General features: G+C 44.2%; 1 protein-coding gene across 1 annotated transcript in view; it reads right to left on the bottom strand.

Moving 5' to 3' along the window:
* Positions 1-21,666, bottom strand: part of LOC148526981 (centrosomal protein of 192 kDa-like) — a 207,086-nt gene extending 185,420 nt beyond the window's left edge. The window contains exons 1-2 of the mRNA XM_088469516.1: positions 21,644-21,666; positions 8,413-8,593 (exon numbers count right to left, since the gene is read on the bottom strand). Of these exons, the coding sequence (XP_088325642.1) occupies positions 8,413-8,579 (167 nt within the window). The 5' untranslated portion in view covers positions 8,580-8,593; positions 21,644-21,666. The remainder of the gene's footprint in view (positions 1-8,412; positions 8,594-21,643) is intronic.
* Positions 21,667-22,149: the final 483 nt, after the last annotated feature.

Below are 22,149 nucleotides of genomic sequence, written 5' to 3'. Positions count from 1 at the left end.
TGACAATGGATACACACAGTCACCCAGACACAGAGGAACAGAAGTGAAATTAGAACTAAAACAGAAGGCTGGTTTGGGAAACAGAGGAAGAGGCACTCCCCACTCTTTCCCACAGATTAGATTCCCTGCCAAACACCCCAGTGTTACTCACAACCTCTTGCCAGGGATGTAGTCAGGAGAATCAGCCCTCTATATATACTCCATACGACCTGTAGTGGAGAGATGCAGTCTTTAAACAGATTAAACACGGCAGCCATGCTGTGCACACAGCCTCTGCCGCGTTATCTAGACAGAGAGCCCGCTCTATTGAGACAGGAAGCCCGCACTGTTAGGCTCCGCCCCCTTTCTTTATGCCCTAAGGGCCGGAAAATGGCTGCCCCCGCTGCCGGATCATCTCACCCCTGTGCAAGCCCCACTGAGTAGGAGCCGCTAGCTGCGCTCATCAGCGGGGAGAGGGGAGATAGTGTAATTAATCGCGCTCTCTGAAGCCAGCACTGGCCGCGGGACAGTAGACGGGGGATGTGCATGTGATCTATACTCACTGCGCTCCCTCTCCTGGCGGCTCCTCTGAACAGCACTCACATGAACGCAGCTGTGGTGTGTGTGCTGTGTGCGGCATTAAGGAGCTGTCAGATGCATAGAGGGGGAGGAGCTTCATACTTCTAAATTTTAAAGTGCCGGCTCCAGCTATCCACGCCGCTATACCCGAGCGTAAGCACCTCCAGTGTCCCCTAGTGGATGAAAGAGAAACAGAATTTTGGTACTTGCCTTTCTCCGATTCCATAGGGGACACTGGAGGCTTCATGACAGTGGGGTAGAGATGTGTGCTAATTGGGAAATGGCATTAAAATTTAGAAAGTGTGACTAGCTCCTCCCCCTCTATACCCCCCTACAAGCCCAGTCTTCGGAAACTGTGCCAGAGGAGAGCTGCAAAACAAATGGAAGAGGAGGTGGTGAAGCAAGTACACATAACAATACATAACGTGAAGAAGGTTTAGAAAACGAATTAAAAGAAAACCAAAAAACAGTTCTAAACATATGACAACAATCATGGCAGGAAGGAAACAGCGCATTATGGAATTGGAGACAGGGATTTATCGGTAAGTACCAAAATCCTCTTCGCTCCATCTACTAGAAGACACTGGAGGCTTCATAACAGTGGGGACGTTCCAGAGCTCCCTTCACGGGCGGAAGAGTGCAGAGAACGCTGTAGAACAGCACGGCCATACTGTGATGCAGAGGCCGCAAACATGTAAAAAAAAAAAAAAAAAAATCGGTAAAGATGGACCAAGTGGCCGCCCGGCAAAGTAACTCCATGGAAACCCCACGAGCAGCCGCTCACGAGAAACCCAACGAGCGAGTGGAATGTGCTGTAATCGAAAGCGGAGGCTCCATAGGCCTGTCTGATGGTCAGACGGATCCAGCGTGCAAGCGTCTGTTTGGAAGCCAGCTAACCAAAACAAGCAGCATCATACAAGACAAACCGAAACAGATTTCTTAGAGCTGCAGTCCTAGCCACATAGATCCGGAGAGCTCTAATGACTTTCAAGGTCTAGATGCTGGTGAATCCTGCGGAAGAACCGGCACCACAATAGGTTGTTTTATGTAGAATGCAGAAACCACCTTCGGAAGAAAAGCCATTCTCGTACGAAGTTCCGCCTTATCTCCATGAAAAGCCAAGTATGGAGGACGACAGGAGAGAGCCCAGAGTTCGGACACCCTTCTAGCCGAGGCCAAAGCGAGGGGAAGTACCATGAGAGGTACTTCAATTCCACCGTCTAACGGTTCAAACAGAGAAGACTAAGAAAGAAAGCATGAGATCTAGATCCCATGGAGCCGTAAGAGGTACAAAGGGTGGTTGTAAAAGGTAAACCCCTGCAGAAAAGTCTGAACATCTGGGAGTAAGGCCCATTTTTATATGGAAGAAAACAGACAGGCAATGCAGAGACCTGAACCTTCAGGGTTCCCAGACGTAGTCCCGCTGAGAAGCCTGCCTGCAGGAATAGTAGGAGTCTGAACACCTTAAAATTTGTAGGAGGCGATCCCCGCCGTTCACACCATGTTATGTAAGCCTTACAAACGTGGTGGTAGTGTTTGGAAGTAACTTCCTTCCGGGCCCAGAGCATAGTAGGGATTACAGTTGATGTGATCCCCTTTCGCCATAGTATTGCCCTTTCAATAGCCACGCCGCCAAACGCAGCAGTCTTAAGTCTGGATAGACTAAAGGACCCTGTTGTAATAGATCTTCTCTTAGAGGTAGGGGCCACGGATCGTCGATCAGCAGAAGGCGGAGGTTGGAATGCCAAGCTCTGCAAAGCCAGTCCAGAGCCACTAATAGACACTTGGATCTCTCCCTCTTGATGCATTGTAGAATCCGGGGCAGAAGAAAAAAATGGCGGGAACAGATAGACAAATCGGAACCTCCATGGTGTTGAAAGGGCATCCACTGCCTCTGCCTCAGAGTCTCTCATCCGAGAGCAGTACAGAGGCAGTTGATTTTGTCTGGACGCCATGAGGTTGACCTGCGGAAAGCCCCGGGATTCACCTCCTGACGGCTGAGGTAGTCGGTCTCCCAATTTTCCAGGCCTGGAATGAATATTGCTGATATCGCCACAGCTTACTGTTCTGCCCAGAGCAGGATGCGGCTTACCTCCTTCATCGTTTCATTCAAATTCTGGTGTGGCCTTGACTCTTTATGTACGCCACCGCTGTGAAAGGTGATGAGCTAACTGAAGAGCATAGAACAGTGCACATAATTCTAAGATGTTTATCATCAGAATCGCATCCTGTGAGGTCAAACTGCCCTGGAATTGGTTCTCCAGAGTCACTAGCCCCTACCCTGTCAGACTCGCGTCTGTGGTGAGGAGAGTCCATTCCCACACTCCGAACCTCTTGCCCTCCAATTGGAGAGACTAGCTCAGCCACCAGAAAAGAGATCAGAGTCTTGAGATTTAGAGTCACAAGCTGGTGAAGGAAAAGATGAGATACGGACCATGGGGAGAGGAGGTCCAGCTGAAATGGCCTGGAGTGGACACGACTGCAGGGAATGGCCTTGAAAGTCAACATCATCTTCCCGAGGAGTCGTATGCAGAAGTACACCTGTACTCGCCAATGTTGAAGAACCAGCCTGAGGAAGGAAGACCCTCTGACAAACAGTGTCCAGAATCAGCCCAAGAAACTAACCTGAGTCGGCTGCAGATGGGACTTGGGAAAGTTCAGGATCCACCAGTGTCGTATTAGGACCCTGTGAGTCACTACAATGTTCTGTAGTAACTGATCTCTGGAATGAGGTTTCAGAAGGAGATCGTCCAGGTAAGGGACAATTGTGACCCCGTGTCCGAAGGAGAGCCATCATGACTGCCATTATATTGGTGAATACTCTGGGGGCCGATGACAATCCGAAAGGCAAGGCCCGGAACTGGAAGTGAGAGTTCCAAATGGCGAATCATAGAAACCATAGAAAGTAGGGATTGGGGACCTCATTCAGAGTCAGTCGAAGCAGCCGCACGGTTGTACGCGAAAAGGGGCCGTATATGCAAATGATTCCCTCGCAAGTTGCGTCCCTAAGTTCAGATCGGTAGTTGGCCGACCAAGGGGAGAAAGCGGTCGGAAGACCAAAAAATACGCCCCCTTCTCGTACGCATTGCACGTCATCTCCGGGCATATAAGGATTAATCGAGACAATCGGCAACCATCGGAACTGGTCGTAGAGCTTAAGGTTGACCATACCCTCTCTTAAGCTCTACGATCAGGTCAGTGTAAAAACCTCCCATATCACATGTGCCATGACGCTACTTTGTTAATTATGCACTCCCATAAACCGTATGCACTCCCACAAAACGCCGTCCGCATAATTAGGCATGCCTGCGTTCGGATCTCCACTCCCCCATTTTCAAGCACCTTCCCCTGTTACCACCAACAAACGCCTCCATCTGTCACGCAAACTACCGACCTGGCTTTGTTCAAGGATCGAGAAAATTCTGATCGTAGCGGCTAGTTTGCACACGCGCATTGTGAACTGTACGTACGCGCAGTATAGCGAACATCGGTGGCGTACGACCGTGCGGCCGCTTCGACCGACTCTGAATGAGGTCCTGAGATCCTTCAAGTTCAGAATAGGTCTGACCGATCAGACTGGCTTCGGCACCACAAACAAACTGAAGTAGAATCCCTGTTTGATTTGATGCGTGGGAACTTGGACCAGTACACGAGCGGCTAAAAGTTTTGTCTGTCTATCGCCTCCTCTAATACGACACTCCAGTCGCTGGAAACTGGCAAACGTGGTGAAAAACTGAGGAGGAGTTTGGAATTGGAAATAGAGTTTGTATCCCTGAGTGATGAGTTCCCGAACCCAGGCGTCTGGACAAGATTCTGCCCATACTTCGCTGAAGTCCCGAAGATGAGCTCCCACCCCGGGGTCCCCCAGGTGAGAAGGAAACCGGTCATGCACTGGGTTTGGTGGTGGACTTTGTGTCCTGTTGAGCAGAGGGCGCTGCGGATCTTCCATGACCTCTAGAACCACGATAGGTTGTAGGTCCTCCTCTGGAGCGGCTTCTGAATCTTCCCAGGGCACAAAGGAAGGTCCAGAATAGGGCTTATGAGGAGCTGGAGCAGTGTAGACTTACCCCCAGTAGCCTGGGAAATCCACTTATCCAGTTCTGGGCAGAATAGGGCATTGCCTGTGAAAGGTAGATTTTCCACTTCCACTTCCACCGCTCTTTTTTATTCTGCATCTGCCTGCCACTGTCGAAGCCAAAAGCACCCTGTGTGTCGATACCGCCAAGGCCGACATTCTAGAGGCAAGTTTACAAACATCTTTAGACTCCTCTCAAAGACAGAAAGCAGATTCCCCTATATGTTCTGCTAAAAGAATAAGGTCCTCAGAGGGGAGTTGAGTACGTAGTCCGTTGGCTAGCTGTGTAGTTTAATTTGCATTGTTAGCCCAGCAGCTCACTATTGCAGGATGAAGAGTCATGTCTGCTGCTGTATATATGGACTTTAGAGAGTTCTCCAACCGCGTGTCCGATGGTTCCTTTAATGGTGGCCCCCGGAAACGGCAGAATAGTCTTTTAGGACAGACGAGAGACTGAGGGATCTACCACAAGAGAAGTCTTACAACACTTCCTGCTATCTGCCGGGAAAGGATAGGCTGACAAAAACCAAATGGGAAACGTGTAATCTTTTACCCAGGTGTTCCCAAGCCGTGGTCAGGAGAGAATCTAGTTCCTCCAATACCGGAAAAGAGGCAGCTTGTCTTGGCTTTTTTTTTTTAAAAGAAGGACGGCCGTGCAGGACCCTGGTCTCCTACCTTTAACAACTGGCTGATTACTGAAATCAACGAGTCTATCCCCTGGGACACAGGTTCTGGCTCCTCCAGAAGCTGCTTCTCTCCAGAGTCCTGTGCATATTCCCCTTCCTCTAGAGCGGGCATATCCTCATCCTCTTAGTCTTCCGACTGGAGGACTGAGAGTAACTGTCTTCTTGGCGAATGAACCGCGGATGGTGCCATGGCTTTTGTGAGCCCTTCCATAGATTTTGCTAAGGTTCCTCTAGAGTAGTCGTGTGAGACCTGGAAACCTCCAGTTCTGCAGACAAGTGTGAAAGAACAGTTGTGAATTGCACAGCCCCATGTCGGCGTTTCCTGCACCAGCATTTCAGCAGATTGTTCTGTTTCACATTTTTCACACAACAGAGAGCTAGAGGATTGGCCATGTGTAAATTTTTCAGCACATTTTGCGCAAGTCAAGGACTTCTGTGAAGCCTTAGAGCCCCTTCCAGGCATGGTACACAAACACTGAAAACATACACAGTAGCGTAGTGGATAGTGAAAAAGGCAGACTGAGATGCAGAGAGGTAGGAGAGGAGGGCAGAGGGGGAGGAGAAACACACCTGCCCTACCAGCGCTCCTAGCAGTGCTAGAAAACGCTAGGCACAGAGTAAAGTTGAAACTACTGTGCTCCAAAGCTCTCCTGACCAGTCTAACCCCACTGATCACTCACAGTTCCAGAATAAGCTGTCTCAGCGCTAACAGTGCAGTCAGCAGCAGCAGGATGTAGGGATCTCCACAGCAGGGATCCGTGTAATGGCCGCCAGCATGTGGAAGCGCTGGGGACGCCGGAAGCAAGGAGAAGATACACGGAGGCTACATAGGCTCTGCCGAGCAACACCCCCCCCCCCCACTATGGCGCCCGTTTTGAACTACCGGCGCCAGCACTGCAGATCTTAAATACACACCGCCCATTTATAATGCCTGTGCCAGGGTCATGCTCAGAAATCTGCCATTGCTGCAGGTGGCCGTCTGGTTAATGGGGGACTGCGAGGCGTGTTGCACGCAGCAGTATGCAGTACTCCCCAGGGCAGTGGTCCTTGTAGCTGATGACCCATGCGCTAACCGCAAGCAGTGGCGATAGGGTCCCCCCGGCAGCTCCCTCATTGCAGAAAGGCAGCCACTGGCCATCATATCCTTAGTGTTTTTGTATCTGTAGTAGAAAACTCAAATATGCCCTGAGGAGACCACTATGACTGGGCTTGTAGGGGGGTATAGAGGCGGAGGAGCTAGTCACACTTTCTAAAATTTTAAAGTGCCAGCTCCCAGTTAGCACACATCTATACCACACTGTCATCAAGCCTCCAGTGTCCCCTAGTGGATGAATGAGAAATACACAGTATGATACAGTGCAGTGAACACCCTGGATAATATGGCAGTGTAGCGTGCAACTGCGTTATAAAGTATGTGATAGCACTCACAAGTATCTGGGAAATGTGAGGTACAATGAAACCCTTTATACCTTAGTATGTCAGGATATAGTAGAATAAAGGAAAAGGCATTAGAAATTAGAGATTAGTGCTAGCACAAGTCACATACAAACGCAGAAAAACATTACATGTTTACAATGGGCACTAAATTCAACTACACAGACCACAGTGGCTGGTAAGATATAGCGCTGTATGACCTGGCCGTGAGAGAGGTATACAGGGAGACTGGATCCTGCGTTCCCAGAGACTTGCTTGCAGAAAATGGCCGCCATTCATCTCTGGTTGGGGGGAGGGCGAAATAGGAGCAGCCTGGGGAACACCAAGACCGCAGTGGAATGGCGCCCTGGACTGGGGGTGGGGCTGCAGGGAGAGCGCCTTCTCCCCTTACTGACGTTAACCACCGGGTCCCCTGGCCTCCTTACATATGCCCTGTGTCAGTATGTTCTATGCCCCAGTGGTCTAGTGGAGTCACGGGCGCACCAGTGTCCACATCAGCACCTGAGACTGGCGGCAAGACTGTGCAACAGCGCGGGTCTCCGCGAACAGGGTTCTGCCTTACTTGTTCCCTGAAAATCGGGCTGCAGCCTACGGTCCAAAGAGCCTGCTAGCTAGTCCCCCTTGGAGCCCCGCCGGGAGAACCTAGTACAGGCTTGGAGTCACGGCGCCTCGGAGGGGTGATGGGGCGGCAGCATAGATGTCAGGAGAACAGTCTGGTGCTGCTCGCCCGTTAGAGTAAAAAAAAAAAAAAAAAAAAAAAAAATAGAAAAAAATTGAATCCTAAAATAAAAGCTTGGGCTGCTTAATGCAGCCCCATTATAATGGTGGTCCAGCTCCTGCCGGACACCAACGAAACTGAAGTGCCCTCAGGCTGTGGGCAGGGTATAGGGGGAAGGACCGGAGCATCCTGGAATTGAAAAGCTTTGCCCACCTACATCCCAATGTCTCCCTGTGAAGCCCTCTGGACCCTGAAGAAGAAATTACCAGTGACCATCATTAGTCGGGATGAAGAGATGGTAGAGTCTTTTAGATTTTTGGGTATTCAGGTCTCATCAAATCTGATATGATCTATAAATACGCAGTCTTGATGCTTTTTTTAAAGCGTTCAAGGACGTCAGGCGTGAGTAAATTGACTATGTTGAACTTTTATAGAAGCTCAATTAAGAGTATTCCGACCTTTGGCATCATTGTTTGGTATGGCAACTGCACTGCAAGTGAGCGGAGTGCACTGGAGCACACGGTAAGGACCGCTAGTAAAGTAATTGGCGTGCAGTTGCCAACCATTCATCATCTTTATGGGGTTAGTTTTTTTTAAACAAACTTCCGGCTCAAAACAGGTTTTGAACACAATCGGCACGCATGAGACGTTTGCGTGATAGTTTTCTTCCATCTGCGGTGCGCATGTTGAACAACGTGAATGCATCTTCTTAGTGAACGTTCTAGGTTTGTTGTACTATTACCATGGATTGTTGCTTGACTGTTTTTTGGTGTGTCTTGTACAATGTAATTTTGTCTGTCAAATTTGTTTACCGATGACAATAAATTCATATATACCTTATCAAATCATTTTTGTAAGCCATTGGTGTTCTACTTTTAGATGAGGAATAACTTGTATTTCAAAAAGTCAAAAAATATTACAGGAAATGTATCTGCACTTACCGGCTGAAGGCACTACAGGCTTTGGTAACAGTAGATGCAGCAACTGGTAAGCCTAAATTTGAAGAGAGAGTGCAGTTTTCTAAAGCTTCACTGAGGTTACTGTTCATGGACTCTGCTAAAAAACTTGGAAAAGTTTCATCTTCAATGTTGTTGTAACGTTCAGTCATCGTAGGACTTTTTCCTAAACAGAACATGCTTCATATTAGAAATGAAAATACAATAATAGTACTTATTTACATTTAATTCTAATGTTCATATAATGCTCAAATGAGGTGCGGTATTAACCAATCAAAACAAGTAATTTATAAAGAAGTTGATTTGAATGTACCATAATAATATAACAAGAGCAACACATTACCAATAATTGCCAATGAGCAATAACTCCTGCAAGGAATGGGAAAGTACTACACACCATGTTTATTTAAAAACTATTATTTTTGACCAGTCATTCGCCAGATCGCTAGGTATAGTGGCCGCCATATAGCCCCACCAACTCTGTCTCTCCAGCCTCAAGTCTGTCTGAGATTACATGGAGACAGAAGGATTTGAGCAATCCTACATCCACAAAAGATCTGCGGTTAGTTCTCCAAGATGTTTGGAACAACCTCCCTGCAGAGTTCTTTCAAAAACTGTGTGCAAGTGTGCCTACAAGAATTGATGCCATTTTGAAGGTAAAGTGTGGTCACACCAAATATTTATTTGATTTAGATTTCTTTTCTGTTCATTTCACTTTGTTGATAAAAATAAAGTTAACACTTCTAATTTTGAAAGCATTCTTAAGGTGCCCACACACGTAGTGATATTCTACACGATCTGGCCGATTCCGACACATTCGAACGACAGATAGTGTAAAATATGGCCAAAACGTGAGGAAATCGTGAGTCCTCACTCACGATCACGATGGTCGCACATCGCATCTTCAGATCTGCCGTGCAGTAGGGCAGATCTGACAATCTAGGACCCGATGCACTGTAAAAAGTCTGACTGCAGGAGAGATCATTTGAAGATTGGACACCAAATCGTGTGGAGATCGTGTGCTGAGCTGCCGGGGAGAGTTTCAAGGGAAATCGTACACATCGGCTGATCGTGGGCAGATCGGTATGTGTGTGGGCACCTTTACTTTGAAGCATTTTTTTCACACATGTCTAAAACTTTTGCACAGTACTGTACATATTTTCTTAAGCATGGGTACCTGGAACCCCTTAGGGGTATAAAATTTTCATGCTTGGGATACTTGCCATCCCTGTACTGTTTGCAATAAAAATACTGAAATACTGTCTGGAGCAAACTGTTTAAGAGTCATTTGTAATACAGACAAATAGGTTAACTTTTTAAGTCGTGAATAACATTTTAAATAATTTATAACCAAGTTATTTTATGATAATTATAGCATGGCGACCATGTTTGAAAAGGGAAAAAAAAAAGGCAGCCTTCAGCTCTCTGGCACATGGTTGGGACACCCAAACCCGCAGCCTGGGCCAAACCAGCGGTGGGACTAACAGATTCGCCAGCCCATGTTCAACCTATATTATATGTATCTGTTTCTATTTAAAAAATAAAAGTGCATGCGGTTCGAGATTTTGAGGAGTGCGTCTGGTTACCCACAGAAATCAAAAACTTCTTTTCAACTGAGGAGTCTCCTGGCTTTAAAAACTGATGTAAATAATAAAATCGCTTTTATTTGTCTAAAGCACTTCTACTAAATGCATTGCTTTGCCTTTTCGAGTTCCTGTTCTGGTACTGCAAAATCTTTCGCAAATTGTTTTATTGCCCTTTTATACAGCTGTATCCAACACAAAGTGACTTAACCTCCTAGTGCACAAAAAAAGGCAAAAATAAAACTACCTAGATTATACACAAGCATTGCTGAAATAAAATCGGTTTACTGAATGCTGCAGTAGGTAAGCCACAAACCAATAAATTAAATTCGTAGGATGACTGAACACACTTTAATAGGTAGACTTTACTTGGTAAATGGAAACCCATAGAATTGTACATGTACTTTTAATTAGTTGAATTACTCACATTCTCCTAAGAAAATGTGCAAAGGAAATTATACATCTACCACATACACTACATTACTATGGGTATGCAGTCAGGAAGCAGACAGTCGAAATGCCGACCGCCGGCTTCCCGACTTTGCAATCCTGACGGGACAAATGATAGGAGTCGAAATCCCGACGCCTATCATTATCCATACGCCAGGAGCCCGACATACCAAACGAAGGTAAGCCGGGCAGCGGGCGCCGGGGGGGCACGAGTGTTAGGCACTCCCCGGGAGGGTTAGGATTAGGCTACGGGGATGGGGGGGGGTGTTAGGTTTATGCACTAGGTGAGGAGGTTAGGGTTAGGCACCCCTAAGGGAGGGTTAGGGTACTTACCAATCGGGATTTTCAGTGGTTCCGGCATCATTCATACCGATGCCATTACTATGTATAGTTCTTGTCGAAGCCGGATAACTGGCTGAGACAGAATCTGTTAAAATTAAAATCTGCACAACGCCATTTTGCGAATGGCCGCCCAAAGCCAATTTAGCGAATCTCACACAATATCAGTACATACGGCGATATTATTTAGCGTCGTGCGATCCCCACGCAATAGAACACTATTAAAAGTCCTCATTATATAAATACATACATTTACTAAAACATATATGAACAATCCTGCAAAACACGTACCATGGTGTACTCCACAAATACGTAGACGCACAACGCTAACTAGTGTCTTTTCTTAATCTCCTTACACTTACACATTGCACACTTACATAGGAAGGTTCCCTAGCATTAAGGTTAATATCCAAGGTTTTATTCATTATTATGTAATAAAGCGACTGTATTTAAGATCTCAGGTTTAGTACATGATAAGCAGACAGTGTTTGGTGCCGTTCTGAACCACTGTTTATTTGCAGATATCCGGTTCCATCGGCGAGGAAATCGCAACATGCATCTGCAAATTATGGATCATAGAGAGTTAGGCATTGAAATGTACTCTGTAATGTAGCCAGTTTAGACTTGTTCTTCGGCGGGAAAACGGACACAAAGAACTGTTGGAGGCTGATCTATTACAATACAAACTGACCTATGAACTGTATCGTAACAGAAGAACCAGGAAGAAGAACCAATGGGATTATGCCAACTTGTTCTATTGTATTGCCTATCTCTGCAAGGGTTTATATGCAAGCAAGAAACAACAAAAAGTATTCCCCCAGCACTCAGAATGAAATCAGCAATAACATTTGAAAAACTACATGGTGGTAGATAATTCAGAGATCTCAGTTGCATATATTTGCAAAGATATGGCTAAGCCTCCGTCACGGCGTCTCTGATACCGGAGGTCAATATCACTTGGTCAGAATCTGGGGTTCTCCGGTATCAGAGACGCCGTGACGCGGCCCGGAGGCTTAGCCATATCTTTGCAAATATATGCATCTGAGATCTCTGAATTATCTACCACCATGTAGTTTTTCAAATCTTATTGCTGATTTCATTCTGAGGGCTGGGGGAATACTTTTTGTTGTTTCTTGTATAGACTAACCCCTCCCTTACATGCACCCGAGTGATATTACTGAAGTGATTGAGCAGCTTCCAACTTGTACTTTTATATGCAAGCACCCTGGATCTGCTAGTTAGTCATCTTTCTTTGCTGTTGACGAAGGTTTCAGAGTTGATGCTGGGAATCTGGATTCAAAGCGCATGCGTATGTATTCGACTGTACCTAGTGATTGTATAATTTGTTTGCGCTAATTGTATTTAGATCACAACGTGTAACTATCTGCTTTTTGGTGAATAACATCTTTTTGTGCTTTGGAACCACAATCAGTCTGGAAAGCAATTATTTCTTGTGCGCCTTATAATGATAAATAGCGACATTAGGGTCTATAGATCATAAGGTATTCATATTCTCTTTCCTACATCAATTTCTGCCAACAACTTCAATGCAAGAAGTTAAATCCTTGCACAAGCTTGCAAGTTATTTCATTCATATAACGTCACACGGTATGGAATCCCCCAAAGCATAGAGTAGATGTCGTGAAACATCTCAAACACCTTAACCAATTTAAGAGGAATAGCATAAGCCATTGCTAATATCATAAGTGACAAAGTATTAATTTACACGCAGTCTTATGCTTTTTATGAATCCAGTATTTATGCGCCTCTCATGCATGCCAAAGAGCATTAACACAGTAATCAATGAGTGTATCTATTCTATACATACAGTGCATCCGGAAAGTATTCACAACGCTTTACTTTTTCCACATTGTTACAGCCTTATTCAAAAATGGAATAAATTAATTTTTGTCCTCAAAATTCAACACACAATACCCCGTAATGGCAATGTGTAAAAAGTTTTTTTGCAATTTTAGCAAATTTTATTAAATAAACACAACTAAGAAATCACATGTACATAAGTATTCAGGGGCGCCGAGAGGGTGGGGGGGGCCGAGCAAGTACAAATAACCCAGGCCCGGGCTCGCTAGAGGGGCCCAGGTCCGGCACCGCCCCCTCTCCCTTCTACATCACAGCAGCCCAGCACACACTGCTGTGTGCTGGGCTGCAGTGGGAGACTGCTCGCAGCTGCTAAGCAGCAGCTGGAGCAGTTGCCTATGCCTATGAGGGGAGCGATCAAGCTGATCGCGCCCCCCAATGGCTGTGCGCCGGGCTGAGGGGCTCACAGCAACCCCCTCCCACGAAGCCGCATTGCTAAAATGTGCGCGATTAGGCCACGCCACCTGTCACCCGGGCCCAGCCCTGTAAGTATTCACCACCTTTGCTCAATACTTTGTTGATGCACCATTGGCAGCAATTACAGCCTCAAGTCTTTTTAAATATGATGCCACAAGCTTGGCACACCTATCTTTGGGCAGTTTCGCCTATTCCTCTTTGCATCACCTCTCAAGCTCCATCAGGTTTGATGGGAAGCATTGGTGTACAGCCATTTTCAGATCTCTCCAGAGATGTTCAATTGGATTCAAGTCTGGTCTCTGGCTGAGCCACTCAAGGACATTCAGTTGTCCTGAAGCCACTCCTTTGCCATCTTGGCTGTGTGCTTAGGGTCGTTGTCCTGCTGAAAGATGAACAGTCGCCCCAGTCTGAGGTCAAGAACGCTCTGGAGCTGGTTTTCATCTAGGTTGTCTCTGTACTGTGTTGCATTCATCTTTCCCTCTGTCCTGACTAGTCTCCCAGTTCCTGCTGCTGAAAAACATCCCCACAGCATGATGCTGCCACCACCTTGCTTCACTGTAGGGAAGGTATTGGGCCTGGTGATGAGCTGTGCCTAGTTTCCTCCAAACATAATGCCTGGCATTCACGCCAAAGAGTTCAATCTTTGTCTCATCATGGTCTGAGTCCTTCAGGTGCAAAACTCCAGGTGGGCTGCTATGAGCTTTTTACTAAGGAGTGGCTTCCGTCTGGCCACTCTAATATACAGGCCTGATTGGTGGATTGCTGCAGAGATGGTTGTCCTTCTGGAAGGTTCTCCTCTCTCCACAGAGGAATGCTGTAGCTCTGACAGGGTGACCATCGGGTTCTTGGTCACTTCCCTGACTAGGGCCCTTCTAGTCCCAATCGCTCAGTTTAGACGGACGGCCAACTCTAGGAAGAGTCCTGGTGGTTCCGAACTTCTTCCATTTACGGATGATGGAGGCCACTGTGCTCATTGGGACCTTCAAAGCAGCAGATATTAATCTGTACGCTTCCCCAGATTTATGCCTCGAGACAATCCTGTCTGAGGTCTACAGACAATTCCTTGGACTTCATGCTTGGTTTGTGCTCTGACATGCACTGTCAAGTGTTGGACCTTATATAGACAGGGGTATGTCTTTGAAAATCATGTTTAATCAACTGACTTAACCACATGTGCACTCCAATTAAGCTGTAGGAACATCTCAAGGATGATTAGTGGAAACAGGATGCTCCGGAGCTCAATTTTGAGCTTCATAGCAAAGGCCGTGAATACTTATGTACATGTGATTTCTTAGTGTTTTTGTTTTTTTAAAACAAATTTGTTTTAAAATTTAATTTGTTTTATTAAAATTTGCAAAAATCTAAAAAAAAAAAAAAAACTTTTGTACACGCAGTCATTATGGGGTAGTGTGTGTAGAATTTTGAGGACAAAAATGTATTTATTCCATTTTGGAATAACGCTGTAACATAACAAAATGTGGAAAAAAAGTGAAGTGTTGTGAATGCTTTCCGGATGCACTGTATATTCTCAAAGCATTAAGCCATCAGACATGTCCCTACATAGAACATTCAAGGGAATAATGAACGAAAACCATTTACTAAAATCGTTCATTTACTAAATGTAATGAATGATTTTTTTTGAACTACAAATGATTTTTGCATATTCCCTTACTGAAAATGATTGAGTTGGTCAGTCTGACTGAACTACAAACATGAACGTGCATGAACGATAATCGTTCGTTTTAACTGAGAAAGTGAACGATTTTTTCAACGACTGAACAATAACTATATTGTTTATCGATAATCGTTCAAAAAAAAAAAAAGGTTGTTACTACATTGTATTAAGTTAGCAGTAAGACTGTAGGCAGTGTGTATTTTCTCCCAGACCAGACAGGAGACTTCATTTCAGCTGAGCAATACAACTTATTTTGTCACATATCTTTATTTTCCTTTTACTTTACAACATCAACATGTTATTACATTTACAGTTATTAGTATTACTAATAATTAAAGTTATATTTTAAGTTTTACAGCTTAATGTGAGTGCCCCGATATAAGACTACTAGGAGTATCTTTACTAAAATTTTTGTTTTTAGAAGTGGAGATGTTACTCATAGCAACTAATCAGATTCTAGCTATTATCTTCTAGGTGCCAGTTAAATGTTAAATAGAATCTGATTGGTTGATATGGGCAACATCTCTACTTTAAAAAAAAACAAAAACCTTAGTGTTTTCTTAAACAATCTTTCTATGTTGTATCTATATTCTGGGGAGCACATCAATATCATCATTTTATTTATTACTTATGTATCAGTTGCAATAGGGTGCTGTGCAACAGAAATACACTTTGGGACATAACAGCAGTGTCTGCATAATTTTATGAATTGTTGCCGTCTGAACAGCCTACTGCAGAAGATTCCACAGAAATTATCAATGGGGACTACGGTCAGAACAACTATGGCTTGAACCACTTCATGCCTATGGAGGCATTCTCACAGGAGCGGGATCTTCCCATCCGTCTACCACAGCCTCCGGCCGGTTCCCGAACATGACACTGTGCACATGCAATGTGTCCGATTGTTTGGAGAAGTCTTTGTAAAATGTGAAAGACTCCTCAGATGCCCCGGGATGTAGATTGCAGGGACAATGGTTCCTCATTTCCTCCATCACTCTCTACTTTACAGTTGGGTCTTTCAGTAAAGGTCAGAGTGGGTCTGCAGTGTTGCAGCTGCACTTACTTACGTGCCTCCATGACTGCCCCCCTCTATCCCTGTAGCCCGCACAGCCAGTGTGCGTGTAGTACACTTAGCCAGTGTAGACTGCCTGTCACCACGGCGATGATTGGCCAAACACACAACTCAGAGCAGAGCCCCCGAGTGTGGCGCAGCGCTATCACTGTGTGACAACAGCTGCCAATCCAAACCGTGGCAGGAAGCCCCAGCGTCTCCCCTTTAATCTAGCACTGTACTGGTGAAAGAGGGGGTACGGCACAGCGTGTACTGCCATGCTCTACCAGTAGCCCCTGGCTGATAAGTTGATGTTAGAACAGAAAGAGCTTCTACGATCTACTCTTTAACCTTTAAATTTGATTCAGCAACACTGCTAGCAAACTGTTTAATGGACTCCTGGTGGGGTCACACTTAAGAGATTACAGTGATAATGAGGTTGATGCATCAAGCAGTGAAAACAGTGGAGAAGTGCACCAGTAAAGAAGTTGACCATAGCAACCAATCAGATTTGAGGTAGCATTTATCAAGTACATTCTACGTATAAAATGATAGGCAGAAGCCAATTGGTTGCTATGGGCAACTTTTCCATTATTTAAATTGCCCGATACATCAGCTCATTAGATCTCAAAAGCATGATCTAGGATAAATTAAAACTTAACTTTTATTAAGATTATACAAAATGAGCAAAATAAGATTTAATGAAGGAAGTAGCTTTCTTGGTAATATGCTACTTTGTGAGAGAGTACATAATTGCCAGTATATTACTGTGTAAAAAAAAGTAAAAGGAGACTAATATTTTAGATAACAAAACAATTTATTATCTAATGGTGTAGGTAATAAAATGCACCAACTAAAAATATATAGGCTTCCATTTGCTAAACCAATTTATTGCGTCAGAAGCACAAGCACCCTAGTTACTGCACGGTGTATCTGTGCTAACGTATAAATGGATTTTTCAAGAATATAATATAATACCATGATGTTTAACAGGTGAAAAGATCATGAAAAATATGGTAACAAAACAGTGAACAACAACAACTAATTATTTGTGAGGAATACCAATATGATCACTGATCATATTAATACCTGTACCAATAAGAACACTTATAAATTGAAAAGATGCAGATATTATAGGGTCACCTATAATTGGCAAGTTCATGACAGTATGTACATGTAGACAGTGTAGGAAGCATACAAGATCATCATCGTGAACACATAATATTAAAGCAAGATATGAAAACAATTTGGTTAAATTTTAACCAAATTGGGGGAGTGAGGCATGTTCATCTTTATCCCACAAGGTGACACATTTGAACCACCAAATATTACTTGCATTGAACACTTTGTGGTGTACAATTGTGATACAATGTTGATTTAAAATTTTGAATATTTTCAACAATATACTACTCTTAAGTTGGGTACACACTACACTATTTTGTTAACGATTTGGCAGATTCCGATGCATCGGAACAACAAATCATTAATACTGTGCAGTGTGTATAAACTACATCATGTAGTGCGCGCTCTCGTAGGGTCGTCAGCCGCATCGCCTGATCTTTTGTACATGCAGTAAAATTAGGCAATGCAGCTGAGGATCCCATGCAGCGCTATGCAGTGGGGGTCGGCATAGTGGGAGGTCGGGCACCGGTAGCCCAGTGTGTACAGATTGCCTAATATGTCAGCCCGTCGGGGGGGGGGGGGGATTTTGATTGTGAGTTGCATTGCTGGGTACATGTCTGAATCACTAAAATTTCTTGAATGCATGAGAATTGAGGTTCTTTGGGTATAAACGATCGTGCATGTGGGCTTTTTGCATTTGAATCAGACTTATGCTGGCATATTCCGATTCTCGGATGCTGATCAGATGATGGTCAAACTCAGAAGATCGACTATTACTAGGGTGATCTGCAAAATCCAACATGTTGGACAATCTCGATTTGCCAATTCCAATACAAAAAAGTTTGTAATCGTTGAATCGAGATTGTCCAACATGTTGGATTTTGCAGATCACCTGACCCATGCATCTGCAAAACTGGGAACTGCCCAGATAGGTGCTAGATTAATGGCCAGCTTAAAAGCTTAAGTAGGATAGTTAAAATCCCCTTAGTTGGAACCACAAATCTCTGCTTAAATTTAACACAATATACTTTGTACTTGTATTAAAAGCTATTGTTATCGTTTTTGATTGATAAACTCAGGTTGTCCAACAATTATAAAAGTTACCTTTTCCCATGTTTTTCATGTGTGTGTTATTTTACTTTAAAAATTTGCTTCAGTAGTGTGTGCCAACATATTTAATATATACTGTAGTAAAGATTAAAAACATTAAAATATATTATTTAAGTCCTGTGCACTCATCCAAAGGTAACCACCTTTGTACTCTTCAATTATATTGGTTACCTGGGTAGGACCTCTAGACAACTGAATCTTGAATCAAGTATTTTAAGACTGAAGTGAATGATAATCTCTTTCAAAGTGGAATGGTTAGGGATGCAAGGAGAGGTTTGTTCGTAAGAAGTAGGGGAGAAATTAAATTTCATACGTGGAGACAGGTCATTTGGGGTGGGATGGGTCTATTCCTTGCCATTGGCCTCCATTATCCCTATAACATGCAGCAGCACTAACAGTGTTTGCCAAACTTATTTGAAACACTGTGCCCTAGAGTATTAGAATTGTTTTTACGGCACTCCTAAGCCAAAAGTTTGTTATTGAGAAATTCAGAAAACAATTTAGTAAAGTAAATTGTGCTTATCTGTCATTCTTAGGTTTAGTTATGTGGTGGTGGACAGGTTTGCACTTCTGTTTGTCCACATATTTACATTACATTGACCATAAATAAATTGATTTGGTGCTGGATCACCACCAACCTGAGGCAGCCCTGCAACTGTCCTGAGGCACCCCGGGGTGCCATGGCACATAGTTTGGGAACCACTGCTCTAACATATCACTTCCTCCGACAACATCAACACAAATATCTCAAAATAGTCTGTGCAGCAGTAAAGGTTCTGGCAAGGAGACTGGCTTAAGGACGTTCTATCAAAACAACCTACCTCAAAATTGAGAAAATATTGACAAGCAGGAGATGAAGATTAGTAACAAAGGTGTTTTGAACTTAAACAAATGTTAAAATGCTCAATATAAGATCATGTATTTATGAAGAAAAAAAAAAAAAAAACTTGTTTAGGCAAGATAAACCACATTCTGTTTAATCCATCTTTTAGTAGAATGGCAGAGTCAGGATTTGAGAATTATTCAAAAATATTCCATTTCAGTATGAGAGAGATTTTAGCAATCTAGGAATAGACTTTCTTCAGGTACAAGGCTAGACAAAACAATCCTACTAGTCATGTGCCTCACAGTTGTCACACAACTGTTCCATTCCGTTACAAAATAATAATACTCACATGTTACACTTCAGTATCTATTTATAACCAAGCAATATGTCACTAGGAACATTGCCTAAGGAAAATTAGACAACAACAATTGAATACTTCTGTCGAAGTTTAAGATATATATATATAATTTATGGAACTCTAACTAAATAAATTATTTGCAAATCATTGAAAGGACATTAAATAAATTGTTAACAGTCATAGGAACAAATCATATTGATAGTCCATTTTTGTGGTAAACAAAGGTCTGCAACAGCTCCAATATAATCGCTGTAACTGCTCCAAAACAGCTGGAAACCCATGAAATAGATTTAATCAATCATAAAAACACAACACACATATAAGCACTAAATAAAAACTTTAAAACTATATATACCAGGTATCTATGAAAGTTTATTTTACATATTTTTATATTATACTGATCATTAACTTTTACTGACTAAGGGGGGGAATTTAATAGTTTTTTGGGCACCCAACAGAGCAATTCAATTGTTGTGCTGATCGGACGTCCATTTCTGCTGAGGTGACACGCAGAAATGTGAATAGCAGAAATCTTCGGCTTTATGGCACCAAAATTGCCTTTTCGGCAGTGTGCTTAATCGTTTAGACAGGTTTAGCCGCTTTATGCGTCTAAAGTCTGTGCAATTGGGCACAACATAGGCAAAAAGTAATGGGTGCCCAAAACAATTAAATATCACCCGCCGAACTCCTGACATTTTATACGGTAGATCACTCAAAAAAAAACAAAAAAAAACTATTGAGTTCTCCCCTAGGAGTTGCCATGAGGATCTCTTCTACAGTGGTCAGTAACTGACAGGACAGTTAAAAGGCTGCACACTAACCATAAACAATGAAGACTTTCACCCATGAAAAGAAGCACACTGCATAATATTATGTAAGTTGACCTTGGTAAGAACGGTGTTTAAATACAAAGTGGTCTACCTACACTTGTGTCTTTATAGATAAGGTACATCCAGCTGTAAATTGCTATATGGGTATATCTGCCAACTCATATTTCCAATTGGAAATACATCAAATCAGGACCAATGGTTTACCTACATATCCGATGGTGGAGAGTCTGCACATGTACTGAAGAGGTTCTGCAATCATGGTTGATGTGCCCCCTAAGCCGCAGTACAATTGACAGGCTGCTTCCGTTTGGGGGTGGGGAGGAGACAGTGCCAGGCTGTGTTCCTGGAAACAGGAGCGTGATGCATAAGTTTCCTGGGAGTGTGGAGGACAGGATTTGCGTCATAGGAGGCAGATTTTCTGGCCTCACAAGCGGTCAGGAGCCGGCCAGGCTGAGTAAGCTTCAGCTTATGCAGCCTGGCCAAAATAGCAACCAAAGGTCGTGATGGTATTCTGAAGTAGTGTCAACAGATGGTGCAACCTGGATTGCAGATGCATGCAGGTGGTGTCTTGGCGTCTTCCTACAGACAGCTCCTGCTGCATTAACATATTAGTTGGACTATATTGCACATGAAATGAGGAACCACTGTCTACATCTGAATCAGGCCCAATGTGTATGCCTGATCAGTCTTTACCAGCTGTCGTTCACCGCAGCATCCCATTCGCTGTGCTGCACATCAGATGGGATGATGCAATGAACGATGCGGTATAGCTACATACAGCATGTAATGATACATTGCGCTGTAGTACAGTGGATCCTGTAGTGCGTACAGCGCGGGTGATTAGTACATCGGTGTGTACCCATCTTTAAAAGGCAATCACACACTATTAATGCTGACGTGTCAAAATGGGAACCTTACTACCCAATCAATCACACAGCTAAACAACATCTTTGGTAAAGGTAGACTACCAGAAAAGTCAAGAAGACAGCAGTTACCTGCCAAAAAGGGGAACCAAGACAGTGAAGAGATACAATTGAAACACGGATTACAAAAATTAAAATAAAACTAGTTTGGGTGGATAAACAACCTGCTAGCGGCAGGGGGGGGGTGTAATCTAAGAGCAGAAAGGTCAGCAAGTGGGGGAGGTTATAGAATTATAAATATATACTTGATAAACGCTAGTAAGAGGCTGATTGGATGAAGTGGGCAAGTTCTATACTCTTTAGAAACTTTGATACATATTAGTTTTTGTTTTGTTTTGTTTTTTTTAAGAGAAAAGAACGTATATGGAACAAGCAGAGTGAGCTGACCAGATTACTTGGCTAACAAAAGAAAACGAAATTCAAGTGAATACACATGCTAGTTTATATGACCCTGCAGTATTCACGTCACATCACCAGTAAACAGCCCTGTATGTTAGTGGCAGCACAGAATAGCAGAGTGCAGTAGCAGGAGGGGAGACAGAGATCACACTTATAATCATCAGCTGCTATACATAGACGGCAACACTCAGTTCACAACGCTGCACGGCAGCAGCTGCGTGCGCAGTGACACGCACAGCCCCTCCCCTCACGTACTGTCTTTATCCCGCCTCCTAACTACTGGGGAAAGTTTCCAGCACCCGGTGCCCCGACCCGTTATACACGCAGCACACGTCTCTACCTGTCCCGGCGCCCCGGGTAAGCGCTCCAGCTCCCTCGGGACTAGGGAGAACAAGCAGCCAGGCTCCGGCCACTGGCCTCGGTCACACAGCTGGGGTAGGAGGAACCTGGGCGGGAGGCGGCGGGAACGGTACAAACCTGGCAGCGCGCGTCACACGGCAGTCACTCAGCTGCGGGGGGCGGAGCCTGGAGGCGGCTGCCACTCACTCATCAGCTTTGAAGGCAGGAGTCTCGGCTGCAGTGACGCTGATGGGCGTGGCTACACTGCTGGGAATGGCTGGAACAGTTGGTTACCTGCAGTGCTCTCACTGGTTTTGCGTTGCGGTTGCAGCGTGTGTGTCAGTAATAGGGATGGTTTATTCGGTGCTGAAGCTTGTTATGTGTCAGGGCTCACCCGAAGAGGAGCGTCATTAGAAGAGTAT

Source organism: Taudactylus pleione, unplaced genomic scaffold (genome assembly GCF_031769625.1).
Source record: "Taudactylus pleione unplaced genomic scaffold, aTauple2 ptg000093l, whole genome shotgun sequence".
Classification (NCBI taxonomy): domain Eukaryota; kingdom Metazoa; phylum Chordata; class Amphibia; order Anura; family Myobatrachidae; genus Taudactylus; species Taudactylus pleione.
The sequence above is the reverse complement of the archived record's forward strand: the minus strand, read 5'-3'. Positions and strand labels throughout refer to the sequence as shown.